Source organism: Castor canadensis, chromosome 2 (assembly GCF_047511655.1).
Source record: "Castor canadensis chromosome 2, mCasCan1.hap1v2, whole genome shotgun sequence".
In the NCBI taxonomy this organism is placed as follows: domain Eukaryota; kingdom Metazoa; phylum Chordata; class Mammalia; order Rodentia; family Castoridae; genus Castor; species Castor canadensis.
In genome coordinates this window covers 19,786,511-19,810,869 of record NC_133387.1, presented here as the reverse complement: position 1 = coordinate 19,810,869, position 24,359 = coordinate 19,786,511, and the positions used below count along the sequence as shown (strand labels likewise).

The 24,359-nt window shown below is 38.6% G+C and overlaps 1 protein-coding gene across 6 annotated transcripts in view; it reads left to right on the top strand.

Moving 5' to 3' along the window:
- The window catches only part of Cald1 (caldesmon 1), a 212,496-nt gene that overhangs the window by 177,090 nt on the left and 11,047 nt on the right, over positions 1-24,359 (top strand). For 5 of the 6 annotated variants that reach the window (XM_074062703.1, XM_074062699.1, XM_074062711.1 and 2 more), the window contains 7 exons: positions 2,260-3,217; positions 4,470-4,544; positions 9,267-9,412; positions 15,787-16,036; positions 18,561-18,701; positions 23,496-23,539; positions 23,644-23,722. In XM_074062703.1, the coding sequence (XP_073918804.1) occupies positions 2,260-3,217; positions 4,470-4,544; positions 9,267-9,412; positions 15,787-16,036; positions 18,561-18,701; positions 23,496-23,539; positions 23,644-23,722 (1,693 nt within the window). The remainder of the gene's footprint in view (positions 1-2,259; positions 3,218-4,469; positions 4,545-9,266; positions 9,413-15,786; positions 16,037-18,560; positions 18,702-23,495; positions 23,540-23,643; positions 23,723-24,359) is intronic. The other variant, XM_074062718.1, reaches the window with a different exon arrangement.

Sequence of the window (24,359 nt, the reverse complement as noted above, 5' to 3'; positions counted from 1 at the left end):
CTATTTTTGAGTTGAGGGAGGAGGGACAGAGAGAGTTTTAAAAATAACATTTTGAGGCATTTCCAGAGTCTAGTTATTTAGTGAGTGACTCAACAGTGGCTTAAAAATTTACTACAGCTCTATAGTTTTCTGCTTTTAAAATCTTGCTCCTGGGCTAGGAGTATATAGCTCAGTGGTAGAACACATGCCTAGCATGTGGGAGGCCCTCGGTTCAATCCCCAGTACTACCTCCTCCTAACAAAACAACACCTACCTACATAAAATTTTGCTTCTACTTGTGTTTCTCTTCTGCTTTCACATTTTATCATTATTAGTTATTTCATGATGTTGAGTTCCCTATGTATTCTGGTTATCAGTCCTTTGTCTGATGTGTATCATGATGTTGATTTAATTCAAAATTTGTTTTTTATAAGGAAAGCATATTCAAGTCTGAGAACATGTGATTTATCCCTGATATATGAATTAACTACAAGAATAAGTCTTCTTGGAGCTAAATAGCTCCAACTGGCACTTAGCATCTGCTGATGATTGTTGTCATGATTTATGAGAAGGCAAAGAAAGGTTCAGTAGAGTCTGTTGGTGTCTTAACAGTATTTTAGTCTGGCTAGTGCTTTGGAATTTTGGATACCTTTTAAAAATTATTAGAGGTCAGTTGTTTCAAATACCTTATATACAGACTCTTCCCATTGAATTCCAAATTCTTTGTATTTTCATGAATATGTAATCCTTATATGACTAATTCATGGAGACAGTGTCTTGTAGCAACAACAAAAGCCAAGAAGGTTTAAAATCTAGGCTTTATTCTTCCATATTTTGTTATTAAATATGAAAATGTGTTTTTCCAAAACTAAGCGAACTTGAACCTTAGAAGGGCCAAGTTTGGTATGAACCATGAAATTTGATGGCGTTTCTAAACGTTGCAAGACATATGTTTTCCAACTCTGGTCACAGTTCTAGTATCACATGACTGGCTGTTTCCCTGACAGCGGAGACCAACACCCCTGGTGTGGGTAGTGTCCGGCCTCCCGCAAGAGTGAGTGAGATGATAGACACAGTACAGTTTGGTCTTTAGATATTTTCTTTTCTTTTGTAAACATTAAATTCAACTGTCAGTTATCCACTGTGGTAAAGGACAAGGAGCCTGTGATTCATGAAAATCTTGACAAAGGAGGTAGATTGTATTAGCTATGGTCTTATTGCTGCTATAATAATGAGTCCTCAAATTTTAGTAGTTTAATACAGTAACTCATACCAGTTCAGTGTGGGTATTTCTGTCTAGTAGGCAGAATCAGTCACCTATCTTCTTTCCTCTGTGACTCTGTCAAGCTTTACTTAGGGATTTGCAACAGATAAAGATATAGAAGTCAGAAAATGCTCCTCTGCTTCTAAACTGCCTTGGTTTAGAAGGCACTTTGGCTCACATTTCATTGGCAATTATTGGTCATGTGACCCTGCCTGGGTGAAAGAAAGGGGAGAAAGTAGGAAATATAATTCTTGATTGGCAATCACCCCCCCCAGGACTAAGGAAGGAGTAGCATGAATTTTGGAGGACATTTAACTGTCTATCCTATGGGAATCATTGGCACGAGTGTGTGATTACCACACCCTTCCTCTCAAAGTGCCTCAGGTCCCATCAATCCAGATCAGGAATCCTATATGACTTGGTAACTTGTTAGAATGCTATAGGACATTACAAGAATTCACTTTTTATTCTGATTTGGTCCTTGTTTATTTTGAGCTCCTCATGAAGCAGATTATGAAACAAAGATTTGAGTACAAGTAAGCAGTTGCCAGGAAACACTGGTAGGGGCCTAGGAACATGAAACACAAAAGGGAAGGCAACCAAATAAAAGTTGCATGACCAACCAATTGACCACCTTGGGCATCTGAAGCAAAACTCCACTGAGGGCCTCTAAGAGCCCTCCTAGAGTGCATGTGTGGAACATGCACCTCAGAATTATCCAACTTAAAAGAGGAGGAAAGCTGAGATAGTTATACACTGAAGCTCATCAACTTTTATTTGAGGGCAAAACACTTAACAACATCTTGAGAAAGTTCCAGTGGCCAGAGAAAGACCAAGGGCAAAGATTTACATATGCTGTCAGTTAAAAGCCAGGCAGGCATGTCTTTAAATGGTAACATTCACAGACCTATGGGCTGAGTACAAATGCCATGTGCTGTAGTCATAGGTGGCCAAATGAATGTGACTGACTGATTAACCAGCAAGTGGTCCTTGGTGTTGTTCCTTCTGTTGTACAGTGTCCCTGACGAGGAGGCCAAGCCAACCACCACAAACACTCAGGTGGAAGGTGATGATGAGGCTGCATTACTGGAGCGCCTGGCTCGGAGAGAAGAGAGACGCCAAAAACGTCTTCAAGAAGCCCTGGAGCGCCAGAAGGAGTTTGACCCAACAATAACAGACACCAGTCTGCTACCCCCAACCAGAAAAATGCAAAATGATACAGCAGAAAATGACACTGCAGAAAAAGAGGAAAAAATAGAGAGTCGCCAAGAACGATATGAGATAGAGGAAACAGAAATAGTCACCAAGTCCTACCAGAAGAATGACTGGAGGGATGCTGAAGACAAAAAGAAAGAAGAGAAGGAGGAAGAGGAAGAAGAGAAGCCAAAGCAAGGGAGCACTGGAGAAAATCAGGTAGAGGCAATGGTAGAAGAAAAAACAACAGAAACCCAGGAGGAAACAGTGGTAACAGCATTGAAAAATGGGCAGATCAGTGCAGAAGAGCCTAAACCAGAGGAAGAGAGGGAACCAGGCTCAGAGGAGATTTCTCATAAGGAAAAGATGGAAGAGGAAGAAAGGGAAAGAGCTGAGGCAGAGAGGTTGAGGTTGGAAGAAGCAGAAAGAGAAAGAATTAAAGCTGAGCAAGACAAAAAGATAGCAGAGGAGCAGGCAAGAATTGAAGCAGAAGAAAAAGCAGCTGCACAAGAAAGGGAAAGGAGGGAGGCAGAGGAGAGGGCAAAGATTGAGGAAGAAGAGAGAAGGGCAGCCGAGGAGAGACAGAAGGCCAAGGCAGAGGAGGAAGAAAAGGCAAGGATAGAAGAGCAAAAACGGAAAAAGCAGCTAGAGGAAAAAAAGAATGAAATACAAGAGACAAAGCTAAAAGGGGAGAAGGTAGAAGAAAAAAGACAAGGGAAATGGGTAAATGAAAAGAAAGTGCAAGAAGATAAACTTCAGACAGCTGCTCTAAAGAAACAGGTACAGTAAGCATTTTGCACCAAATGTGTGATGCCTGTGACTTTTGAGAAATGTAATGCACATCAAACTGAAGACAGGCCACGTGCATATAGCCCCACGTGCCTGATCATTTTGGCAATCTATTCATTTTTTCAGGCATAACAATATGCAAGCATAAAGCAATCAATTGATGGCTAGATATGCAATCAACCATGTTTATTGGCACCATCGAGAGAAATTAATTGCTCTGTGCTGCATTGTTATAAATAACCTAAAAAAATGAATTAACCCAAAGATGATCAGTGTGGTGGTGTGGAGTTGACTTGTTTCTGCATCTGCATCTGAACTCTTTCTTTTTGACCTCTTTCCTCTATGTGTAAATCTACATGAGGCAAAAGGCCCTTAACTTCTGTCCTCACCCGTGTGTTTGTTAATAAATTTAAAAATTATAAAAGTGGAGGTGGGAAATTGACATAGAGTTATGCTCAGACATTTCGTCCTAAAAAGACAAAAAAAAAAAAAAAATCCCTGGGAATCAACTGGAAATAAAGGAGGGAAAGGAGCCAATTGGAAATTTCATTTTTAAAAAATCTCAAAACTGTAATTTGCCATCATGTAGACCTGAGTTTAATGTAGACTTGCAGAAAGTCATTCATCGGGGGTCGTATCAGCTCATAATTGATGGGTAATTGAAACCCTGTATTTTGCTCCTTTTACCATCTGGGTGACACAAATTCATTTTGCCTGAGGAAGGATGGGAATAGTGGGGAAGGGGTGGAAATATTTATAAATTACAGTTTTTTTTCTGTCTGCAAGGCTACATTGGAACCCCTGTACTTATGCCACTATATCCCCCCCTGCAAAAATAAAGAGAAAAGAGATGCTGCATGTTCACCTTTCCAAAGCAAACTCTGTCACTAAGCTTGCATTGTGCTGAACTTGTCCTTCACTCCTGCTTCTGTACAGGGAGCTCATCCACACACCTGTAGTAGAGAAGATCACAAACCAGGTGCACCAAGGCACACACGGGGTTGTAAACACACACAAGGAGCACCATGTCTTGCTAGATTTCAAGAGGAGGCACATGAGAAAAATGGGGGGTAGGAAGGAAAGATCCCGCGTGGCTGAATAGAATAACTGGCACCCAGAGCTGTAAGTATGGCGCTAAGTCATCCATGACACGTGTGGAGTGATCTGAGCACCTTCTCACTCTTGCAAGCTAGAAAGGGCTTCTTTTACATGAGTGACCTTCACCATTCTTGAAAATGAAAAGGAAGAAGAAAAGGGAGCTAAAGGGCAAGCTCAAAGACAAAAGCCCCAAGAAGACAAGCCTACCTTCAAAAAAGAGGTAAATGTTACTGGCGAATAATCTAATCATAAGAACAGCGTAGAGCAGTGTTCCAGGACATCTGAAGTCTGACAGTTGTTAGAATCGTAACCTCTAACCCAGTGCTTTTCAAGCCATGACTCGTGATCCATTGAACGGCAAGAGTATTGCAAAAGTAGTTATTCTTCATTCTAAAAAATGAAATGGAATAGAGAAAAATCAAAGGGCATTGTGGGTATTAAGTATTGCATTGTCATATAAATTGTCTTTTCTACTATGGTTCAGTTGTCAGAAGCTTAAAAAGCCCTGCTCCCATCAATCTGTCCTGCTTTCTGCTCGTCTGAGTACTAATTTTATTTCCTTGAACCCTTCTGTTTGCATCTCAATCATGAAATATTTCCAACTGGCCTTGACTGATTCTTTAATTCTTCAAAGGAAAAACATATCCTCTCCCACATCTCAGTAGAAATTGGGTGAATTGAAGATGATACTCAGTTTTCAAAAGAACAGTTTGGCAAAATGTTCTGCATTGCATTTCTGAGGCACACACAGGAACAGGTGCCAGGGTTTTGACTATAGGTAAGTAAACAAGGCTGCTGCCCATAGGATGTGCTAGCATTCCAGCATTACCAAAATGCCACAGCAGAAAGTCTCAGTTCATTCTAACCATCCCGCTAATGCTAGTCCAAATAATCCTATAAGTTGTGACTACATTTAGTAAGTTCAAAGTACTCAATCACAATAAAACTGAATCATCAGAGGTCGGAGGACTTGAATTACTTTGTCTATGAGACTATAAAGTGATTTGTAGCCATTAAGTGCTGACCCAAATAGACCTTCCTACATTTTCTGCCTATTACAGCATTATTAACAAAACTCAAAAATTTTAAAACAGAAAAATCCATAGTTAGAAAATAGATGATCAGATTAAATAGGGGATGATTATTTTCTTAAATGTTTTTGTAAGGTTCATAAAAGAAATAAGAACTTCTGGTTCATGTCACATATTATATTTATTTTCTGATTTACATTTCTTTCTATTCTACTAGAACTTGTGGTGGTTTGGGAGTGATTGAATGTGAGCATTTTTCATTTAGAGGAGGGAGAAAATATAAACGCCAATAACTAGAAAACCGAGTTTAGCTTGAATGAGGCAGCTAAAGGAAAGAGTTGAACATACTGGGAATCACTTTTCATTTTGTGACAAAAAAATACCTACAAACTCATCTACTAAACTCAAATAGAAATGCTTCATGGGTTCTTCCACAGAGCCAGTGCTTTATGGTGAATATCTTTAACTACCGCTGGAAATCCCAACTCAGTGATTAAACACATACAGGAAGGGAGGCTGTAGAAAATACCACTTGGATTCTAGAAGTAAAATTTAATTCAATTCACTATGGTGTGATTTGTTTTTAATGACTAAAGCATTCTATGCCTATGTCTATGGAGGGTGTCTCTGAGGTACAAAGGACTCCTCAGTGGTCACCCAACTCATCTTTATACCCCTTTTCAGATAAGGTCCCAGTTCAGCAATGTCCACAATCTCAGTAAAATATTCCGGGGAATGGATAGTTTCAGGCCCGCCTCTTTCCAGGTGTGCCCCACAGCACATTCCAGTGTCTCAAAACTTCTGGCCTCTTTTTTACGTAAGGCTAGATAAGCAACTTGACCTAGGTTTAAAAAAAACCTCTTTGTTTTAACTGCCGACTGAATCACTACCCCTTTCCCCTTTTCTAGCTAGTTGTGTTGTTGCTTTATGTAGACAGCTTTAAATCATTTTGCATGATTCAGCCATTTTAGATAACCTCTTTTAGCTTAAAAAAAGTCACAGAAAGCAAACAAAAACCTCTTCTTGTAAGGATCTGTGTAGCATAAGCAGCATAGGTCAACCGTGAGTAAACACAAACATCACTTGAGCCTTGTCAAAGAAATCATTCCCCAAAAAGCAAACAAACAAAATTTCCTCACTTTCTCCACTGCAGTTGAATTGTTTGTGGTGCTGATGGGGTGTGATAATCACCAACTTTGAGACTTAATTTAGCTTCTTTTCTCTCCTTTTTCATTTGTAAAGACCCTCTTTTTAGTTCTTTACCCTGGATCTTTTTTTATTTCCCCTGTCCTCTAACTGGCATACAAAGTTTCTAGCAGAGTTGCCTACACAATATTGAACTTGTTGTTCATGTTTTCTAGGCCCACACTTCCCAAATGTGTGCAGATGAGTGCTCAGGAATCTGGTTAAATGCAGAATTGATTCAGTGGTTCTAGGGTACTCTAAGCTACCTGGTGAGGTCTGTGTTGTCCATGGACCAAAACTTACAGCAGCAAGGAATCTAGAAGACATCCATGTGATAGGAAAGAGAGCCAGTAAAGAACTTAAGGGTTCTAGAGTTAACAAAGTCATGTTAAACCTGGTCTTAAAAACTGTAACTTGAGCCCAGATCTTATCACTATTCCAGAATTGTATCATGCAAAGCAATACATTATAGAAACTCACATCTCAGTCCTTTTCCACTTGCTCCTGGTATTTTGTTTTGTTGTTGTTTTGTTTTGTTTTTGGATTTTTGATCCTCCTGCCTCAGCCTCTGAGCACTGGCATCACCACCATTCCCGGCTTTCCCCTTGACCTTTTGAGTATCTCGCTGGCACAAGGGCATGCCACATAAATTTCCACACCCCAGACACCCATGTTTTATCTCACTGGATATCTCAAATTTTCAGAGTTTTATCCAAATGATCACACTTAGCCACAGCCCTTCTTAAGAGTATACTGTTATCTGTGAATGAAACACGTTTATCCTTTCCGGACACATGGCTACCTAGGAATTCCTTCAACATAGATTTATTTTTTTTAGGGTAACATTCCAACCTCAAAGATCTAATTCTTTTTCCAAAAAGTTCAGAATCCCATGGGCTCAAGCTGAACTTGACATAGAACCCAATTCACTGGTTTCCTTAAAATAAAATTTAAAAGCTCTGTGAAGTTATTTCCTTCATTTCCCAGCATGAGAAAATAATGATCAGCTAAACTCAAATGACCATTAGTACATTGAGCATGTTTTTCAGAAAGTTTTCCAAAGAGGTTGTAAGTATACTATCCAATATAACCTTTGGCAATAAAGGCAGAGCTTAGGGGAAAAAAGAGGAGAGACTTTTTTCTTCTGTTATATATATCTATTCTTTTACCAATCAATTTTAAGTACTTTGGCCAGTAAGTCAACACATTTTGGGAGACTGGAAATATTTTTGACTGCAGAATAGGAGAAATGAGTTAAAAAGAATTTCTCCATGCATAGAGCACCACAGACCATGAGACTTGACTTAGAATTTATTTCATGGTATACCCTGAAACTGGCATCCTTTAGCTCAAAATTTGTGTCCCCAGATATTTCTCAACCAGGGTGAAAACTCTAGCCCATGGTTTCTGGGGCTATATCCAACAATGGTAGGCCAACATGAGAATGTTCTCTGCCTCCTTCTCTCTGTCCAGTAAATACTGACTTATTCCTGGGTAAGGAAGCCACTGAGCAGCCACAGTTGAGCTGTAGTATAGGCTCTGAGCTTCCTTCTCTGATGTAACCTCATGACCAATCAGAAGCCAATAGGGAAATGACAAGATGAAGATTAAGAAGGGATCGTTTTTTCAACCCCGTCTTTCAAATACTTGGAGCCAGCATCCCAGAGAAGCTAAGTGATTGGCTCAAGTAACACAACTGATTTGTTGACAACCTTTGAACTAAAACTCAGTTCTCTTGACTAGCAGACAAATTTCCCAAAGAGAATGGCACACATCAGATGCCCTCTTCAGCATTGCCAAGAGAGGTGCTAGGTATATCCCTCTTGGAGAAAGTTTAGTCTTAACTAATTAGGCCAACATCATAGTGAATCGTCCACCCATAGTAATTTAATAAATAACACCCCAAAAAATTAATTAGCCAAAAGATTGTTAAAGGCACATCAAGAAAGGCAAAATAAATGTAGTCTGCTTTGTAAAACATGCCCTTTAGGAGCAAATATTCAGAGGGTGTTGGATAATAGTTGGGGAGCAGTGAGTGCTCCAAATATGGGGAAGTCAGGTCATTATTGGAAGCCCGGAGTCTATGGCCATCCCTTCCTCTGTAGGTTTCTGTAGAGAACAAGTGCTTTGTGATTGTTTCTATTCCATTCTAACTTCAGAAGTTTAGAGGAATGCTAACATGTCCTCCCCCTAAAGGTAGGTTGTTACATGCTCCATCTTTGAAACCCAGTTACTCATATGATTAAATACAAGGGTAATCTCCAGAATTGCAGATTCTTTGCAGATATGGCTGACCTGGTAGGTTTTCTCTTCTTTTCTCCACATTTGGTTCTTATCAGATATTCACTGTTCACCAAAAAAAAGAAACCTGGCTAAGATACCTGGATATTCTTCTATCAATGCCACACTAATGATTTGTCTTCTCAGTAGGAACTGCAAAGTTCCCAGAACTGGTAGAGTTCTCAAAATGTAATAGTGAGATCAGGGATGATCTTGACTTCCTAAAGTTATAGTTGAGGTCTTTGCTCACAGGCTAAAGGACCACAGCTTGCTTTCTAAAATTTCCCTTGACCCCCCCGCCCCCAGCCAAATCTACCACATCATTTCCAGGTGGTTACTCTGAGTTTTATGACTTACTAAAAATTTGGGGTCTTATTGGTAATACCAGCCAAAACCTAGTAAGATTTATATGATTATTTTTCTTCCTGATATATGTTATTGGTTAGATCAAAGATGAGAAGATTAAAAAGGACAAGGAACCCAAAGAAGAAGTTAAGAGCTTTTTGGATCGAAAGAAGGGATTTGCAGAAGTGAAGTCACAGAATGGAGAACTCATGACCCACAAACTTAAACATGCTGAGAACGCTTTCAGGTAAGAAGTGGTGGCTAGTTAACAGTGACTGTGTTCATATGTGGAGGGAAAAAAATCAGTTTCCCTACCCTGTGCCTCCACAGGAAAACCTGCTAACCAGGCAACATTCTTTTGTTGCAAGGTCACTGGCATTGTCTTAGAGATACACAGTCAGCAGATCCAGCTCTCACATCACTAACAGGAGACCAGCAATTCAGCAGTCATTGCTCAACCGGGCTTAATCTGATTTCTGATGTTGTTTTGTTTTGGTTTTTTGTTTGGGTGCTTGGCATCCATGTGCTTGTTGGCTAACCCAGTATGCTTATGTGAGATCAGTTTACTTACAGTATATTGAGGTTAATACCATTGGTTCATTCTCTATCTGGTCAGGCCAACTTCATAAAAGTCCTTTCTCAATACCATTTTCAAGAATTTGTTTTCCAAAGATTGTAAATAAATGTTGCATAAAGCTCAGATTAAGGGGACAAGGCACGGTGGCACATTCCTATAATATCACCTACTTCAGAGGTACAAGTAGGGAGATCAAGGTCCAAGGCCAGCCCTGGTCAAAACCACGAGACCCTATCTAAAAAATAATTAAACCAAAAAAGGTCTAGGGGTGTAACGCAAGTGTTAGAGCACCTGCCTAGCAAGCATGAGGCCCTAAGTTCAAACCCCAGTACCTCAAAATAAAGGGGTAAGGGAGAGTAATGGGAGGGGTTAAACAGACCAAAATAAAATATACCCACACCCTCTTTGAACACCAACTTAAATATTAATAATGAAAGACAGGACTGTAAAATAGGTACAGTGTGTGGTGGGGGGGTCCTAGTAGGAGTGGGGAGGGTGAATGAAGGAGATCAAGGTGACGGTATATGATTGATGGACTTCATATACTTATATGAAATAGAATAAAACACCTCTTGCAATTGCTTTAAGTGGGGTGGTGAGGGGATTGAGGAGGAAAAATGATGGGGTGATCTAACCAATGTACAATGTAAGCCTAATAGGAACTGTCACTATGAGTCACCACCATATAACAAATATATACTAGTAAAAAATGTTATAATAAAAAAATTAAAATTAAAAAATAAATAAAGCTCAGATTATTCTATTGCCAAAAACTTGGGTTAAGCTAAGTCATGTCTCTTTACTATAAGGACTTTGAGACTCCCCCCCAATGTTAGTTTGTTTAGGAATCTCTGAGAGGGAGGCAGAAGAAGTGGAACTAGTGCCCCATTTCAGACAGTTTGGAAAACTCTTACATAGTTTCAGTTTCCCCTTCCTCACATCCCCTCCCTTATCACATTGAAAATCCAGGCAATTAATATAGGATAGGCGAGATCTGTATATGCAGATAAATCCTCTCTTCTAGATACAGTTGACTAGTAGGAGCTCCCCATCAATTTTGTAGAAGGATTCAAAGTGCAGAATCCTGTCATGGACTGCATTTTACACAATTCTCTGGACCCCATCCCCACACGCAAAGCCTTTGTAACATTCAGAAGCAAGTGGAGTCAAAAGAGATAGATGTTTCAGACTCATTTAAAAACCTAATATGGGAAAACTATAACCATAATACAGTTGCCCCAAAATAAATTTTCTACAAAAAAATCTGAACAGAAAGATTGTCACATTTCTGATGTTAAAGCACACAGAAGAAAAATATGAATAAAAGACTTATATACAGCTATGAAGGAGTAAAAAAGTAAAATCCACAGATGTCACTTGGAATTGACAAGAGATTAGATGTGAACATTAAAAAAGTATTGGAAATTCATAGAAAATCTACCAAGCAAGTTGATTCAGGCTGGAAAGCTAAGTACAAAGCTGGCTGAAATGTTTAAATGTTAAATGTTTTAAAGCCCTACACTACTGTCAAGTTTATTAAAAGTTTTCAGTGAATGCTACCTAATATCAATATGGTTTTATTACTTGATAGTTTAAAATATATTTTGAAGGTATAAAGTTTTAAGGAACAAGTTTAATTTTGTTCAGAGAAACAATGGTTTTCTTTAAAAAAAAAATCTGTCATTAGGAAAAAAGTTTGGGTAATAACTATTAGCAAACTTGCCAAGGAGCTGCAGTCAAAGCTCAAATTAATAATTAGCATGCCCATTGTGTGGCAATCCAAAGAGCTGGGTAATTCAGAGAGAAAAAAATTGAGCTGAGAACCTTAAATGGGACTTTTGCCCTAATTTTTCCATCTTTGGGCAGAAAAAAAAAACCCACAGCAACAGTTACCACTGTATTAATCATTTTCGTTTAGCTGCCAACACCTGTGAGGTTTAGTTTCAGCTAGAGTTGATGCTGATAGAAGCAGAGAAGCATAGTTTTGCTCCATATTCTTGTAAAATAAGAAGTGAGGAAGATGGAACTTGTAGGTAGATAAGTTTGAGTACCTACTAGCTTAACTGGAAGCAAGCTCTGTTAATGGTCAAAGGCCTAATGTCCATCTTGATTTAAATCTGAAGGATCCAAGGTTAGGAGAGAGAACTTTATGTTAGAAATTTTCGTGTAAGTGCTACCCAAAGGCTGAGAGCCTGCCAGCATATATAAGCCGAAGTAATAAGGCTAAAGTCTTGCTCCTATTTTGATAGAATTTTGTTTTAATTTTTTCAGGTGAGAGTTAATGGATTTTTCCTTTTTTTCCATATATTTTCTGTGCATGTAACACCCAAGAAAGACATATATATATACATATACATACAGTATGTATATGGGTGAATGTAATTTTAAATAAATATTTGTAAATGATTCTTGCATCATGAATAACGATGTACAATAGTTAGTTTTCTGTGCCAATAAATATAAGCCTACAATTAATGATGTTATTATATTCCACTGGATGATGTAATATAACCTATTTAATTAGTTCCTAATGATGGACATTTTAATTGTCCAAAATGAAGACAGAGCGACACCTAGTGGAACCCAGAGAAGTTTTTAAAGGTATGCCTGCTTGTAGAAGTTCAACTTCTGCACAGTAATATGTTGAACAGAGAGAAAGCAAAGTCATTTCTGAACATAGAAAGATCCTAAATGAACCGAGAGAGACATCACAGGCCTGTGAGCCTGTAACATCTGAAAAAGCAAAGTAATGTTTTAAGAAACCTTCTAACCTTCTTTGAGCTCAAAATAAGGGTTTATCTTTAGGGATGGAGGTTTGGTGCAAGTGGGAGAGCACCTGTCTAGCAAGCTCAAGGCCTTGAGCTCAAACCCTAGCAACACCAAAGAGTGTACCTTTAACCACCAGGAACCTAAAATAATACACACACACACACATAACTGAACCCAATGGGTCAAGAAATGGTCCTTTCTTTTGCTTTATGCAATGCATTATAATGTTTTCTAGTTTCCTTTTGAAAATGTTGATTACAGCCACTAAATTGATTTTTTTGACATGCAGCTTAAAAAATTTTGCTCTAGAGGACACTGTAATTCAAAACTGCCTGAATGTTTAAAAAGCACAAGACATACAAAATAAGATCAATATTATATAATGTATTTCTTGAACCCATTCATTGTTTTATTCATTCTCATATACCATAGCTAAAACACTGTGCCACTCTCCACATAGAATAAATTATATTACACAGTGGTAGTTCACTTGTTCCTCAGACAAAGGCATCAGAGATGAGCTACCTATTTTAGATCCAGTTAACTACTTGTTATTAAGTACTTAATAATTATTATTAAGTATTTAAATAGAAGACACGCTACATTCTTTTCTCTCAGTTAAAGACCACCTGTAACACCTTCCTTCAAGCACAACACTAATTTCGCCTAAATAAAGTCCCAGGAGGATACAATTTATGTGAATTCTTCTTTAGTGAAAACAGAGTTCTGTGAAATTTCTACTTTGAATACCAACGCTATTTTTCTTTTTTTTTTTTCAGTTCTGGGATTTAAACTCAGGACCTTGTGCTTGTTGGGCAAGCATTCTACCACTTGAGCTATACCATACCACCGCCCTTTTGGCTTTCATTTATTTTCTCAGATAGGGGCATGTATTGCCCAGAGCTGGCCTCGGATGGTAACCCTCCACATGTGCAGCTGGGATTACAGGTGCAGGCCACCAAGTCCAACCTACTTCATCTTTTTTGCAGGATATATACAAAACCCTAAGAATCCCAGTTCTGGAATAAAAGTTTAATGTAAGGACTCAGGATAACACTCTGTCTTTAATTTTAAATGTTCCCAATTCTGCAATGAAATCTCTGTGGTTGGTTGCAAAGGAAAATTCAACATACTTTCAATTTCAGTTCCTATTTATAAAAAGCCTTATCTGTTTTCTTCCTGTTTTATAAGCCGTGCTTCTGATAAAGCGTTCTTCCACTCAGACATGGGAAGTAGCTAGGCCTAAACTGTAGAAATTCTAGGAACTTAAAAGTAGGAAGCATCCCTCAGATGCTGCCCTCAAAGTTTGGGGTGAGAGGTAGGAAGGTGAGCTAACATGCTGTATTTCAGTCATTTCATTATTTTATAACAAAGCATACTTAACTTCAGGTGTCTAGTGAAAGGTATAGTGAAAAAAAGGCACAGTTAATAGAGAAACATTAGAATCTGCTCAGGGCTCAACTACTTCCTAACAGCCAAAAGTTTGAGCAAATTATTTTCTCTCTTTCATCTATGGCACATTTGCTAATAAAATAGGGATAATAAGCCTAACCTGCCAACTTCTTGTTATCATGACTATTAAATGAGATGATAAACATGAAAAGGGTTTATAAAGCATAATGAATGACATGTGAGTAATCACCTCATCACACCGTATCAGAGCTAATTTAGTCATTGTAGGTCCTGATAAGGAATATTCCAGTTGTTTGGGAGTTCAAAAGGGGGGGAAATATGCAACTTGAAGTCACAGGATCATGTACAAGTCATTAAGAAATTTCTGGGAGCATCTCTGCTAAGAATAGACATATATTTACTAGGTTTCGCTCAACGAAGAGGCAGTGGCACTGGGTGTGGTGGGGCACACCTGTAACTTCAGCACCAGAAAGCCGAGGTGGAAGATTAAGAGTTCAAGGCCAGCCAGGGCTACCTGGTGAAATTGTATCTCAAAAAAAAAAATTATTAAACAAATGCATACATACATACATAGGTAGGCAATGGGTAATTTGATTTGCCACACCTCAGCTGCTAGAGTCAAGTTCAAAACTGTGCATAGATGGATTTATTTCAGTGTCCATCCCTCATTCAACCATTTTCCTGTCTCCAGTACCTGAACCTCTCAGTCTTCTCTCCTGATCCAGAATTTCAGGCAGGTCCAAGTTCACCGGTAACTGATTTAGGCCACTCCTGAATTTTAGAACTCATTCTTGTAGTAATGTTTTGGATTGCATGCCTTTGCTTCTAATAATGGTAAATTGACATTTAAATACTGTATAGTCTCATGAGACCCAAAGTGTAGCCCACTGAGGTAAATAGAATAAATAGCACATGCTCCATTTTTCCCATGATGTAGTATGTGTTATGTATTTTTAAATTGTACTAAAAAATACTATAAAATGTACTGTCTTAACCATTTTAAGTGTACATCTGGGCCAGACCTGGTAGTACATACCTGTAATCCCAGCACTTGGGAGGCTGAGGCAGGAGGATCATGAGTTTGAGGCCACCTTGAGCTCCATAGAGAGACACTGTTTCAAAAAAATTTTGCACAGTTTAATAATGTTGAGTATATTCTCAATGTTGTGGAATGGATTTTCATAATTATTTCATCTTGCAAAACTAAAACTCTATACCCAATAAGCAACAAGTCCTCTTTCCTTCTCCCTCCACTCCCCCCCATAGCTAATATTCTACTTTCTGTTATTATTAATTTGATTACTTCAGATTCCTCATACAAGTAGAATCAGGTAGTGTCTATCTTTTTATAACTGGCTTTTATTTCACTTAGCATAATATCTTCACATGCTAAAGTGACACGTGTCAGAATTTCCTTCCTTTTGGAGGCTGAATAATATTCCACACATTTTGCTTGTGCATTCATCCTACAATGAACTATTGGTTATTTCCACCTCTTGATTATTGTGAATAATGTGAATAGTGGTGTAAATCATCTCAAGACCCTACATTCAATTCTTCTGCCTACATAACAGATGAGATTGCTTATCATATGCATAGTAGTTCTATTTTTAGTCTTTCGAGGAACCTCCACACTGTTTCCCATAGCAGGTGCACCATTTTACCATCCCACCAACAGTGCATATTTGGGTCATTTTGCAGCTGAGGAAATCAAGGGTAAGTGGCAGAGCAGAAGGCTCCTCCTTAAGGTCTATAATTCCAGACAGACTCCATAACTGGGATCTGCATAAAGATCCAGTGTCTGCAATGCAGACAGACATTCGCCTCCTTCCTGTCAACCCCTTTCCTTCCCTCCCCTGCAGCCCCAGCCGCCCGGGAGGCAAGGAGGCTGAGGGTGCCCCACAGGTGGAGGCTGGCAAGCGGCTGGAGGAGCTGCGCCGCCGCCGTGGAGAGACCGAGAGTGAAGAGTTCGAGAAACTCAAGCAAAAACAGCAGGAGGCAGCCTTGGAGCTGGAGGAGCTGAAGAAAAAGAGGGAGGAACGAAAGAAGGTCCTGGAGGAGGAAGAGCAGAGGAAGAAGCAGGAGGAAGCTGACCGCAAGGCCAGAGAGGAGGTAGGAGGGTGTAGTGTACACTCCTGAGTACACCCAAGCCAGAAATGGTACACAGCCGGGTGACCCCTGTAGCCAGAGGATAATTACACACACACACTGCATGTTCTCTTCTAAGCATGGGCTCTTAAAAATGTATTTAAGAATAATAAATTTACTATGGACTAAGCACAGATCTAAAACCTGGAAACATGTTAATTTATCCAGATCTCATAAGAACTCTATCATGTGGGTACATATCCCCCCAATTTACAGATGAGAAAACTGAGGTATGGAGATGTATCCCATTGCCCTATATTGTTTCTCAATAAAGAACAGGCAAGAAAACTGAGAAGGAGGAAAGGGCTACAAACTAGTTACAAGAACCAAGTTACATGACAGCTGTTTTCTAATGTTTGAAGAGTCTCTGTAGAGATGATTTTGAAGGTTTTTTCATTTGTTTGTTTTTAAGTGGTTTAGAATGTAAACAGGCAGGGTCCTACGTGCCCTATACTCAGGACCCAGTGAAGTGCCGGGCATGCCCCAAGAGCCCTGTCATTATGAACAGATGAATTTGTTCCATCCTTTAAGACAGAACTACAAACAACAGATAAAGTTACAAGGAAGAAAACTTTGGCTCAGCATTTGAAGAAAAAAGGCTTAACCAGCTACTACTTACATTGCTACAGTTTACAAAGTGCATTATTTCCTTTTGTCCTGGATATGTTCTCATTTTATAAGCAGAGAAACGAGGAATCAAATCATTGGAGTGACTTGCTGGAAGACTCTTGACTGATAAGTGAGAGGATCAGGATGGGGACCTTGCTTTTGGAACCTAGAGCATTTGAGATAGTTATCTCCCATCCTTCAAAATATGTAAAAAGATTTTCAAAGACTTTCTGACATGGATCCTATACACGTTTCCCCTAAACCATGTGCAAAGTCCAGATAAATTATTCCAAGGTTTTTTCCAACTCCAGCTTTCAATGAGCCAATGACTGTGAGTGGAAAAAAATTGCAATGGTAGAGTTTTATAAACAAACATACCTGGGCTTGTATCCTAACTCTGCCACCTACAAGCTGGGGTTTGGGGAGTGCTACCGGACTACCCTGTCTTGTTTTCCTTATCTGTGAAATTATATCTACGTTGTGGATCATTGTATTTACAGTAGCTAGCACATTATAGGTACTCAAAAAAGTAGAAGTTATCATTATTATTCTGTTATTTAAATGAGAAGAGTATTGCCAAGCACTGGTGGGTTCATACCTATAATCCTAGCTACTTGGGAGGTTGAGATCAGGAGGATCTTGATTCAAGGCCAGCCTGGGCAAGTATATTTTGAGACATTTCCAAACTAACCAGAGCAAAATAGACTAGAGGTGTGGTTCAAGTAGTGGAGCACCTGCTTTGTAAGCTTGAAGCCCTGAGTTTAAATCCCAGTCCCACCAAAAAATAAAAGAGGAGAATATCGGGAAAGCAGAGGGAAGTTGTGAATTCTTAGAACTGAATCCCACCTAGAGCATTATTTGGTCAAACCTTCTACCTAGCACCGGATACTTTTCCAGCAGATGGACACCAGTCTGTGCTTGAGAATAGCCAGTGATAATGATCCCAAAGTGTGATGTCTGACATAGAGGAAAGGCAACTTGACCAGAGCCCCGAGCTCTGAGAACAGAGTATTCTCGGTCAGGAATGAAGGCTTAGAGACATTAAATTCATCTGTTCGTAATGACAAGGCTTTTGTGGCACAAAGGCACTGAGGTGGGTCCTGGATATACAGTAGTGAACAAAGGAGATAGTGTCCCTGCCTGTTTACGTTCTAATCTACTTTAAAGAAAAAAAACCTGTAAAATCTTCTCTACAAAGACTGCAAATTTAAGAAAACAATATCATGTAACTTAGTTCTTGTAACTCTGTGGCTTCGCCACTATGGTACAATAGCAATGTCATTTCAGGTTTGTCACACTATCTAAAATCAGGTAATCAGTTGACACAGGGGAGAGGCAAAATCATCTCTTATACAAATTGGCAAATATACTACCATAGCTTTTCTATCTTTTTTGCATGAGTTATCTCATTTATCGTCACAGCTCTTCTAGGCAGTAGACAGAAGGGTGTTTGCATTCATTGTACATATTCGAGATGTGGAAGGTCGGTGTTGACTAGCTTACAGGAAGGTCATGGTTATCTCACACTGAGTATTAGTCAAGCATTTTACACGTGCTTTCTGCTTTGCTCAGCATAGAGGCCCTGTTCAGTGAGTACTACGATTATCTCTCTTTTACAAATGAAAAAAACTGAAGCATACAGCAGATAAATAACATGGCCAAGGTTATACAAATGGAAAATTTGTATCACTCCAGAAGGCAAATGCAGGCAGCTAGACACCAGTGCTCAGGCTCAACAACTTCTGGCTGCCCTTTAGGGTGGGGTGATGTCCAGTGCTGGGTCTGTTGCTTTCTGACTCGTACTCTTTTTCCCGCAGTATTCTCCCCTCTCCTTGAAACTGATTATGACGTCCTTTTTTGTTGTTTTTTTCTGTCACAGGAAGAGAAGAGGAGACTAAAGGAAGAGATTGAAAGGCGAAGGGCAGAAGCTGCTGAGAAACGCCAGAAGATGCCAGAAGATGGCTTGTCAGATGACAAGAAACCATTCAAGTGTTTCACTCCTAAAGGTTCATCTCTCAAGGTATTCCCCTCCCCAGAAAACCTTCATATAGCAATTCCTCTTATACTAGAAACCTGATTTTAGCTCTATTTTTAGCTATTCAAGGCCTTCCTGTGCTTCATTTATCTCTTGGCTATTCTATGTTAGGCTGCTATAACAAAATGCCTTAGGCTGGGTAATTTGTAAATAATAGAAATTTATTGCTCACAGTTCGAGATGAGAAGTCTAAGATCAAAGCACCAACAGATTCAGTGTTTAGCAGGGGCCTGTTCTTCTTAGATGCCACTTTTTCACTGGGAATTCACATGGTGTAATGGGGAAAGAATGGAGCACACAAGCTCCCCGAGGCCTTTTTAATAAGGGCACCAATCCCCTTCATAAGAGCTGCTCCACCCTCATGACCTAGGAACCTCCCAAAGGTCCCACCTCTTAAAACCAGCACCCTGAGGTTAGATGGTAACGTATGACACAAATATTCAAACCACAGCCCCTTCTTTCAGCCATTTCATAGGCTTTTTTTGTTTACAGTATGTGGAAAGTGTGGTATTGTATCTGTTGTTTATTAAATACTTTGTTATACATTCAAATGGCATTTGATGAATGGCTGTAAGTTTCACTGACCTATGTGTTCCATGTGCCTCATTGCTTTAAGCACTTAAAAATGGAAACATTTAAAGTTCATAAAATGGGCAAATACGTTATAAAGGGTTAAGTCACTTTTCGTGCTAGCTTTGTTATCATTAAAAGCAGGGCAACTTAAATGCTGCAGGTTCAACTTTCAAAGCTGTTATCATGGGAGGAGTTGAAATGTGACCTGAGTAGGGTCCTTTTCCAGGGTGAGTTTGGTCCTCCACTGCCTCCATGGACAGTACTCCTAATTGATATGAGAAGGAAGCCTTGCCCAGAGGAAAGAGAAGAAGCAAGAAACAGCTGAGTCAGGGAGGTGGTAGAATGGTTGAGATGTAGGGGAAAAACAGAAGACTCAAGAAAGTACTGTTATTTATAATCGGTTTGTCATTATATCCAAATGTATCTTTTGCTTTAGGGGTAATATTTAATTGAGCACCTAAAATAATGCCTTACATATTGAAGATAATAAATATTTGTCATATGAGTAAATGGAAGAATGAATGAATCTTCAGAGAACTTTTAACATTTTTATTCTATCCTCATTTTCCTTCAGCCTAGCTAGGTGACAAAGCATCAATAATGGACAAAGCCAACAAAATCACAGCCAGGCTCCAATGATTAAATATGTACATGTGTGTATGAGATCCTCTTATGTGACATAAAAAAAGGACCAAAAGCTAGTCACTTACATTTTACCGTTATTACCTATTTCACATGAAAATAAAAATCTTTTAGCCTCAAATAACTTCACTGAGTAATGACTGAGTGGTCTGAGTCCCAGACACATTTCTGACTCTTCCCAAATAAAGTACAGTTGTGCACTGCATAATGACATTTTGGTCAATGACAGACTACATGAACAATGTTGGTCCCATAAGACTATATTGTCTAGCTTTGTCATACTGTCTTATTTTTTGTAAGTGGACTCCATGATGTTTACACAATGACAAAATCACCTAACGACACAGTTTTCAGAATGTATCCTTGCATTAAGAAATGCATAACTGTATTTGTACTTGTACCTTCATCTAAGGTCTGCTTCTGGAAGAATGCAATCTAAGCCATAGTGGAATTTTATTCTCTCATATTTGATGCACATTGTATACTGTGAAAGAAGAAAAGCACAAAGCAAGCTTGCTGCCCTGTGATACTAATATAATTGATTGCCTCACAAAAAACAATTCAAAAATTACAAGGGTACAAATGCAAACCAATGTGACCCCAGAGCAGGGCAAAATGAATAGACAGAGGCCTCCTGAAGTAAGTCAGCTTTATTCATGAATATTGAACTTTGCATTTCTTACAATTTTTAGATCATGAAATATCATTCTTCTTTTGATTTTTTTCCCATCCATTTAGCAATGTAAACAATTGTGCTTAACTTGGAGACTGTGTGAAAAACATGAGCTGCATTTGGCCCAGTGAGCCAATGGACCATGGTCTGAAAGACCCCTGCTCTAAAAAAGAATAATAGGAAGGCAAAAAACTGTCTCAGTTCTGGCTACTTCTAGCTACCCAGAATCCAGCCTGTTCTCAGTCCAGGTCTTTTGTTCTTGAGTTAACAATAATCAAAAGTAAGCCATGTTCTCTTTTCTACCTTCCTTAAAATCCCACACAAGCTGAGCTTTCCCTTGAACATGAGGAAAACATCAGTCATCTAGACTTCCAGATTCTCCTGTTTTCAGGAAAACTGGAGGTTCTCCTGCCTTCTTTTCCTCAATTATCTCCTCTCTACTAAATCTTTCAACTTGCTCATTTCTCTGGTTTTTCCTTCCATCACACTCTTTTCATCCAGCTTTCCTAGGGAGGAAGCCCTTTCATTAACTGCCTCTGGTGGAGCTGTATATATGAACAATCAAAGTCAATACAGAAAATGAACTAAAACATTTTTAATTTCTACATTACAGTGACATGCATTCAGGAACTCGTCTCCATGGTATTGTGCCTTGAACAAGTTGCTTTAGATGGGCTTTGAGCTCAACTCCTTCTACAATTGAATTCCAAAAGCTATTGATACTCTGCAGCATTCATTATGATCACTATAATATATAGTTATTGTATAATGACAGTGAGGACAAAATATTTGATCTTTGATGTCAAAATATTACCAAAGTCTGTATTTTGTTAATTTCTTAAGACTTCTGTTGTTTGGGAAACTCTGAAACTGGTTTCTCATTGTTAAATTATGTTAGCAGTGAGTAATTTTTCCTTCATAACATATGCAGAGTAGATTTTAAGGAAATTAAACTTAAAGGTTTTTATTATTGTTGTTTTCATATATTGGTGTGAAAGTTGAGTGTGGAGTAAAGAGACTACTAGTTTTCTACTAGTGTTTGTTTTCCGAATTTCATTGGGACAACACTGCCACCTTTCGGTCTTCAGAGGAACCAATATCCTTCCTCAATTTCCTTAAACATTACACAGAACATTTAATTTACAAATTCAGCACAAATTGTTTTATTAGGGAGAGCCATTAAGGTAAGGCAGAAAACGCAAGAATGTATCAGCCCAATGGATGGCAAGTCCTGACAAAATGTGATGATGAAGTCAAGCTTGATTGACTGTTCTAGACACAAAAGGAGAAGTAGGAATCCAAGAGCCTCTATGATTTGAACAAATATGATGGCCAAGGTGAGGATGGTCCCTAAATCAGAAAGATGCTGGAGGTGCCTTGAAGAACAAGTCTCATCCTCTGCTCCATGCTGAATTTTTCTTCTTCAGTTCCACCACTTTGCCTGCCCACTCTGTAATGTGTTTGCTTTGCTAAAAATGCCCTTTCCCCTCCAACACATGCACTCCCACTCTTGCTTTCATAAACTCATTTGTAAAACTGTAAACTACAAATCTCAAAACTATTGAAAAGCCTTCTCCATTTCTTCTAGATAGTTACTTGTCTTGTAGACCCGGGTTTCTATTCTTATCTTTAATATGGCACCTACCACTGATTTTTAAATATTTTATTTATGCATGCTTCTAGTCTCCCCTACTAAATTTGTATGCTCCTTAAAGTCTTGGACCTTGACTGTTAGTCACCTAGAGGGCCATAACAGTATACCTTGGACAGGGTGACTTACATATGGTAACTGGGAAGTTCAGTAGTTCTTATGAATGCTTTTTTAGAGATTTTTTTTTTTTTGCTACTACTAAAGCTACTAAATCAAACATTATATTTTACTGAAACTGTATCACTTAAATTCAGATTTCTTTATAAATAACAAATATTTGTTGTCACCATGTGCTACTTAACTCTAGGCTAGAAATATCCTCTGCCATCCATCATCTATCAATATTAGCAGGTAATAAAACCCTCTTTGTACATGACTGCCTGTGTTTAGGCACACATGTGCTGAAAATTTCCATATTCTGCTTTGTCCAAGGATCTACTAAACTATAGTAACCTAACCTAGGCTGATAACAGTTGAATGTCCTCTTGTCTCAGTCAGTTTGAATTAATGCAACAACTCACTGTAGACTGAGTGACTTAAAACCACAAACATTTGACTGGATATGATGGTGCCTGCCTGTAATCTCAGTACTCAAGAGGCTGAAGCAGAGAGATCATAAGTTCAAGGCCAGGTGGAGCTACATAGTGAGATGCTGTCTCAGATAAACGAACAAGAAAACATTTGTTTCTAACATTTTTGGAAACTGGGGAGTCTGAAAGCAGGACGCCCGAACTGTTGAATTCTGGCAAGGGCTTTCTTCCTCCTTCACAAATGGTTCTCTTCTTGCTGTGTTCTGTAGCAGTGAATAGAGAGAGTAAGCAAGCCCTCTTTCTCTTCTTACCAGGGCATGAATGCAGTCATGAGCACTCCACCTTTATGATCTAATTACCTCCCAAAAGCACCACTTCCAAATGCCATCACATTTGGGTTTGGATTTTAAGATAGGCATCATTAATTTGCCAGTGATTTATATTATTTCAGGGGCAGTTTATTGTCTTAGTTTTAATTTGCCTCCAAAGCTTTCTCTACCTACTTTATCTTTTGCCAGTCCTACCTTCAACTCCCTTACTCATAGTTTTTCTCTCTAACAGAGTTGCTATGCACAGTACCCTAACATAATACCCTCCTACAATCTTTGTGTTTTTACTCACCAGCTTCAGGAATGATAGTGGTATGAGCTGAGAAACACTGTCTATAAGCTGAAATATTAACAAGATTTGTTTTCTCTTTCAATTCCTAGATAGAAGAGCGAGCAGAATTTTTGAATAAGTCTGTGCAGAAAAGGTAAATAAAGTCAATCGTTCAATTGAGAATATTCAACTATTAGATATATGGGAAGATTCTTCTCTCACACACACGTTTTTATGGATGTGTTATTTATTTAATAGTGGTGTCAAGTCAACTCATCAAGCAGCAGTTGTCTCCAAGATTGACAGCAGACTGGAGCAATACACCAGTGCAATTGAGGTGAGAATTGTCCTCTAAGAATGGTGCTTGAAACAGAAACAGCCTCTGATGACACAGAAGATCCTAGAAATACTTAGGACAATAAACAGGTTCAGTAGCCACTGTAGTTTTAGAATCTCAAAGATGCTTTATGATCTAGTTAGGGATAAATACAGCAATAAAAGTAAATTATTGAAGACTTTTAAATAGATTGTTGTTTACTACTTTGGGCCTGAATATTCTTGCATGAAAGTATTATTCTTTTAATGGATTATGTAAATGTTTACAGATGTATCTTCAGTATCCTTAATCCCTTATACAATGTATTCTTATATGTGATTTAAATAGGTCCCTTGGCATCTTGCTTAATCCTCTTTTGTTTATAAAAGCTCTTAATGTCAAATAAAAGTGGTAACAATAAAGTAATATAACAATCATCAACTTCAAACTGATTGCTTTATATTTTTTATATTTCTGTGTCAACTTTTTTTTTTCCCATTCAATTAATCTGGAGGCTTTGCATTTGGAAATAATGTGCATTTCTAAGTACAAAGCACTAAAATAGGGTCATGTCATTGATCATGATGCATTCCTAGTTTGTTCTTCTTTTTGTAGACTTAAGTCGATGGTTTTAGCTTCCATATCAGAGCACCTACAA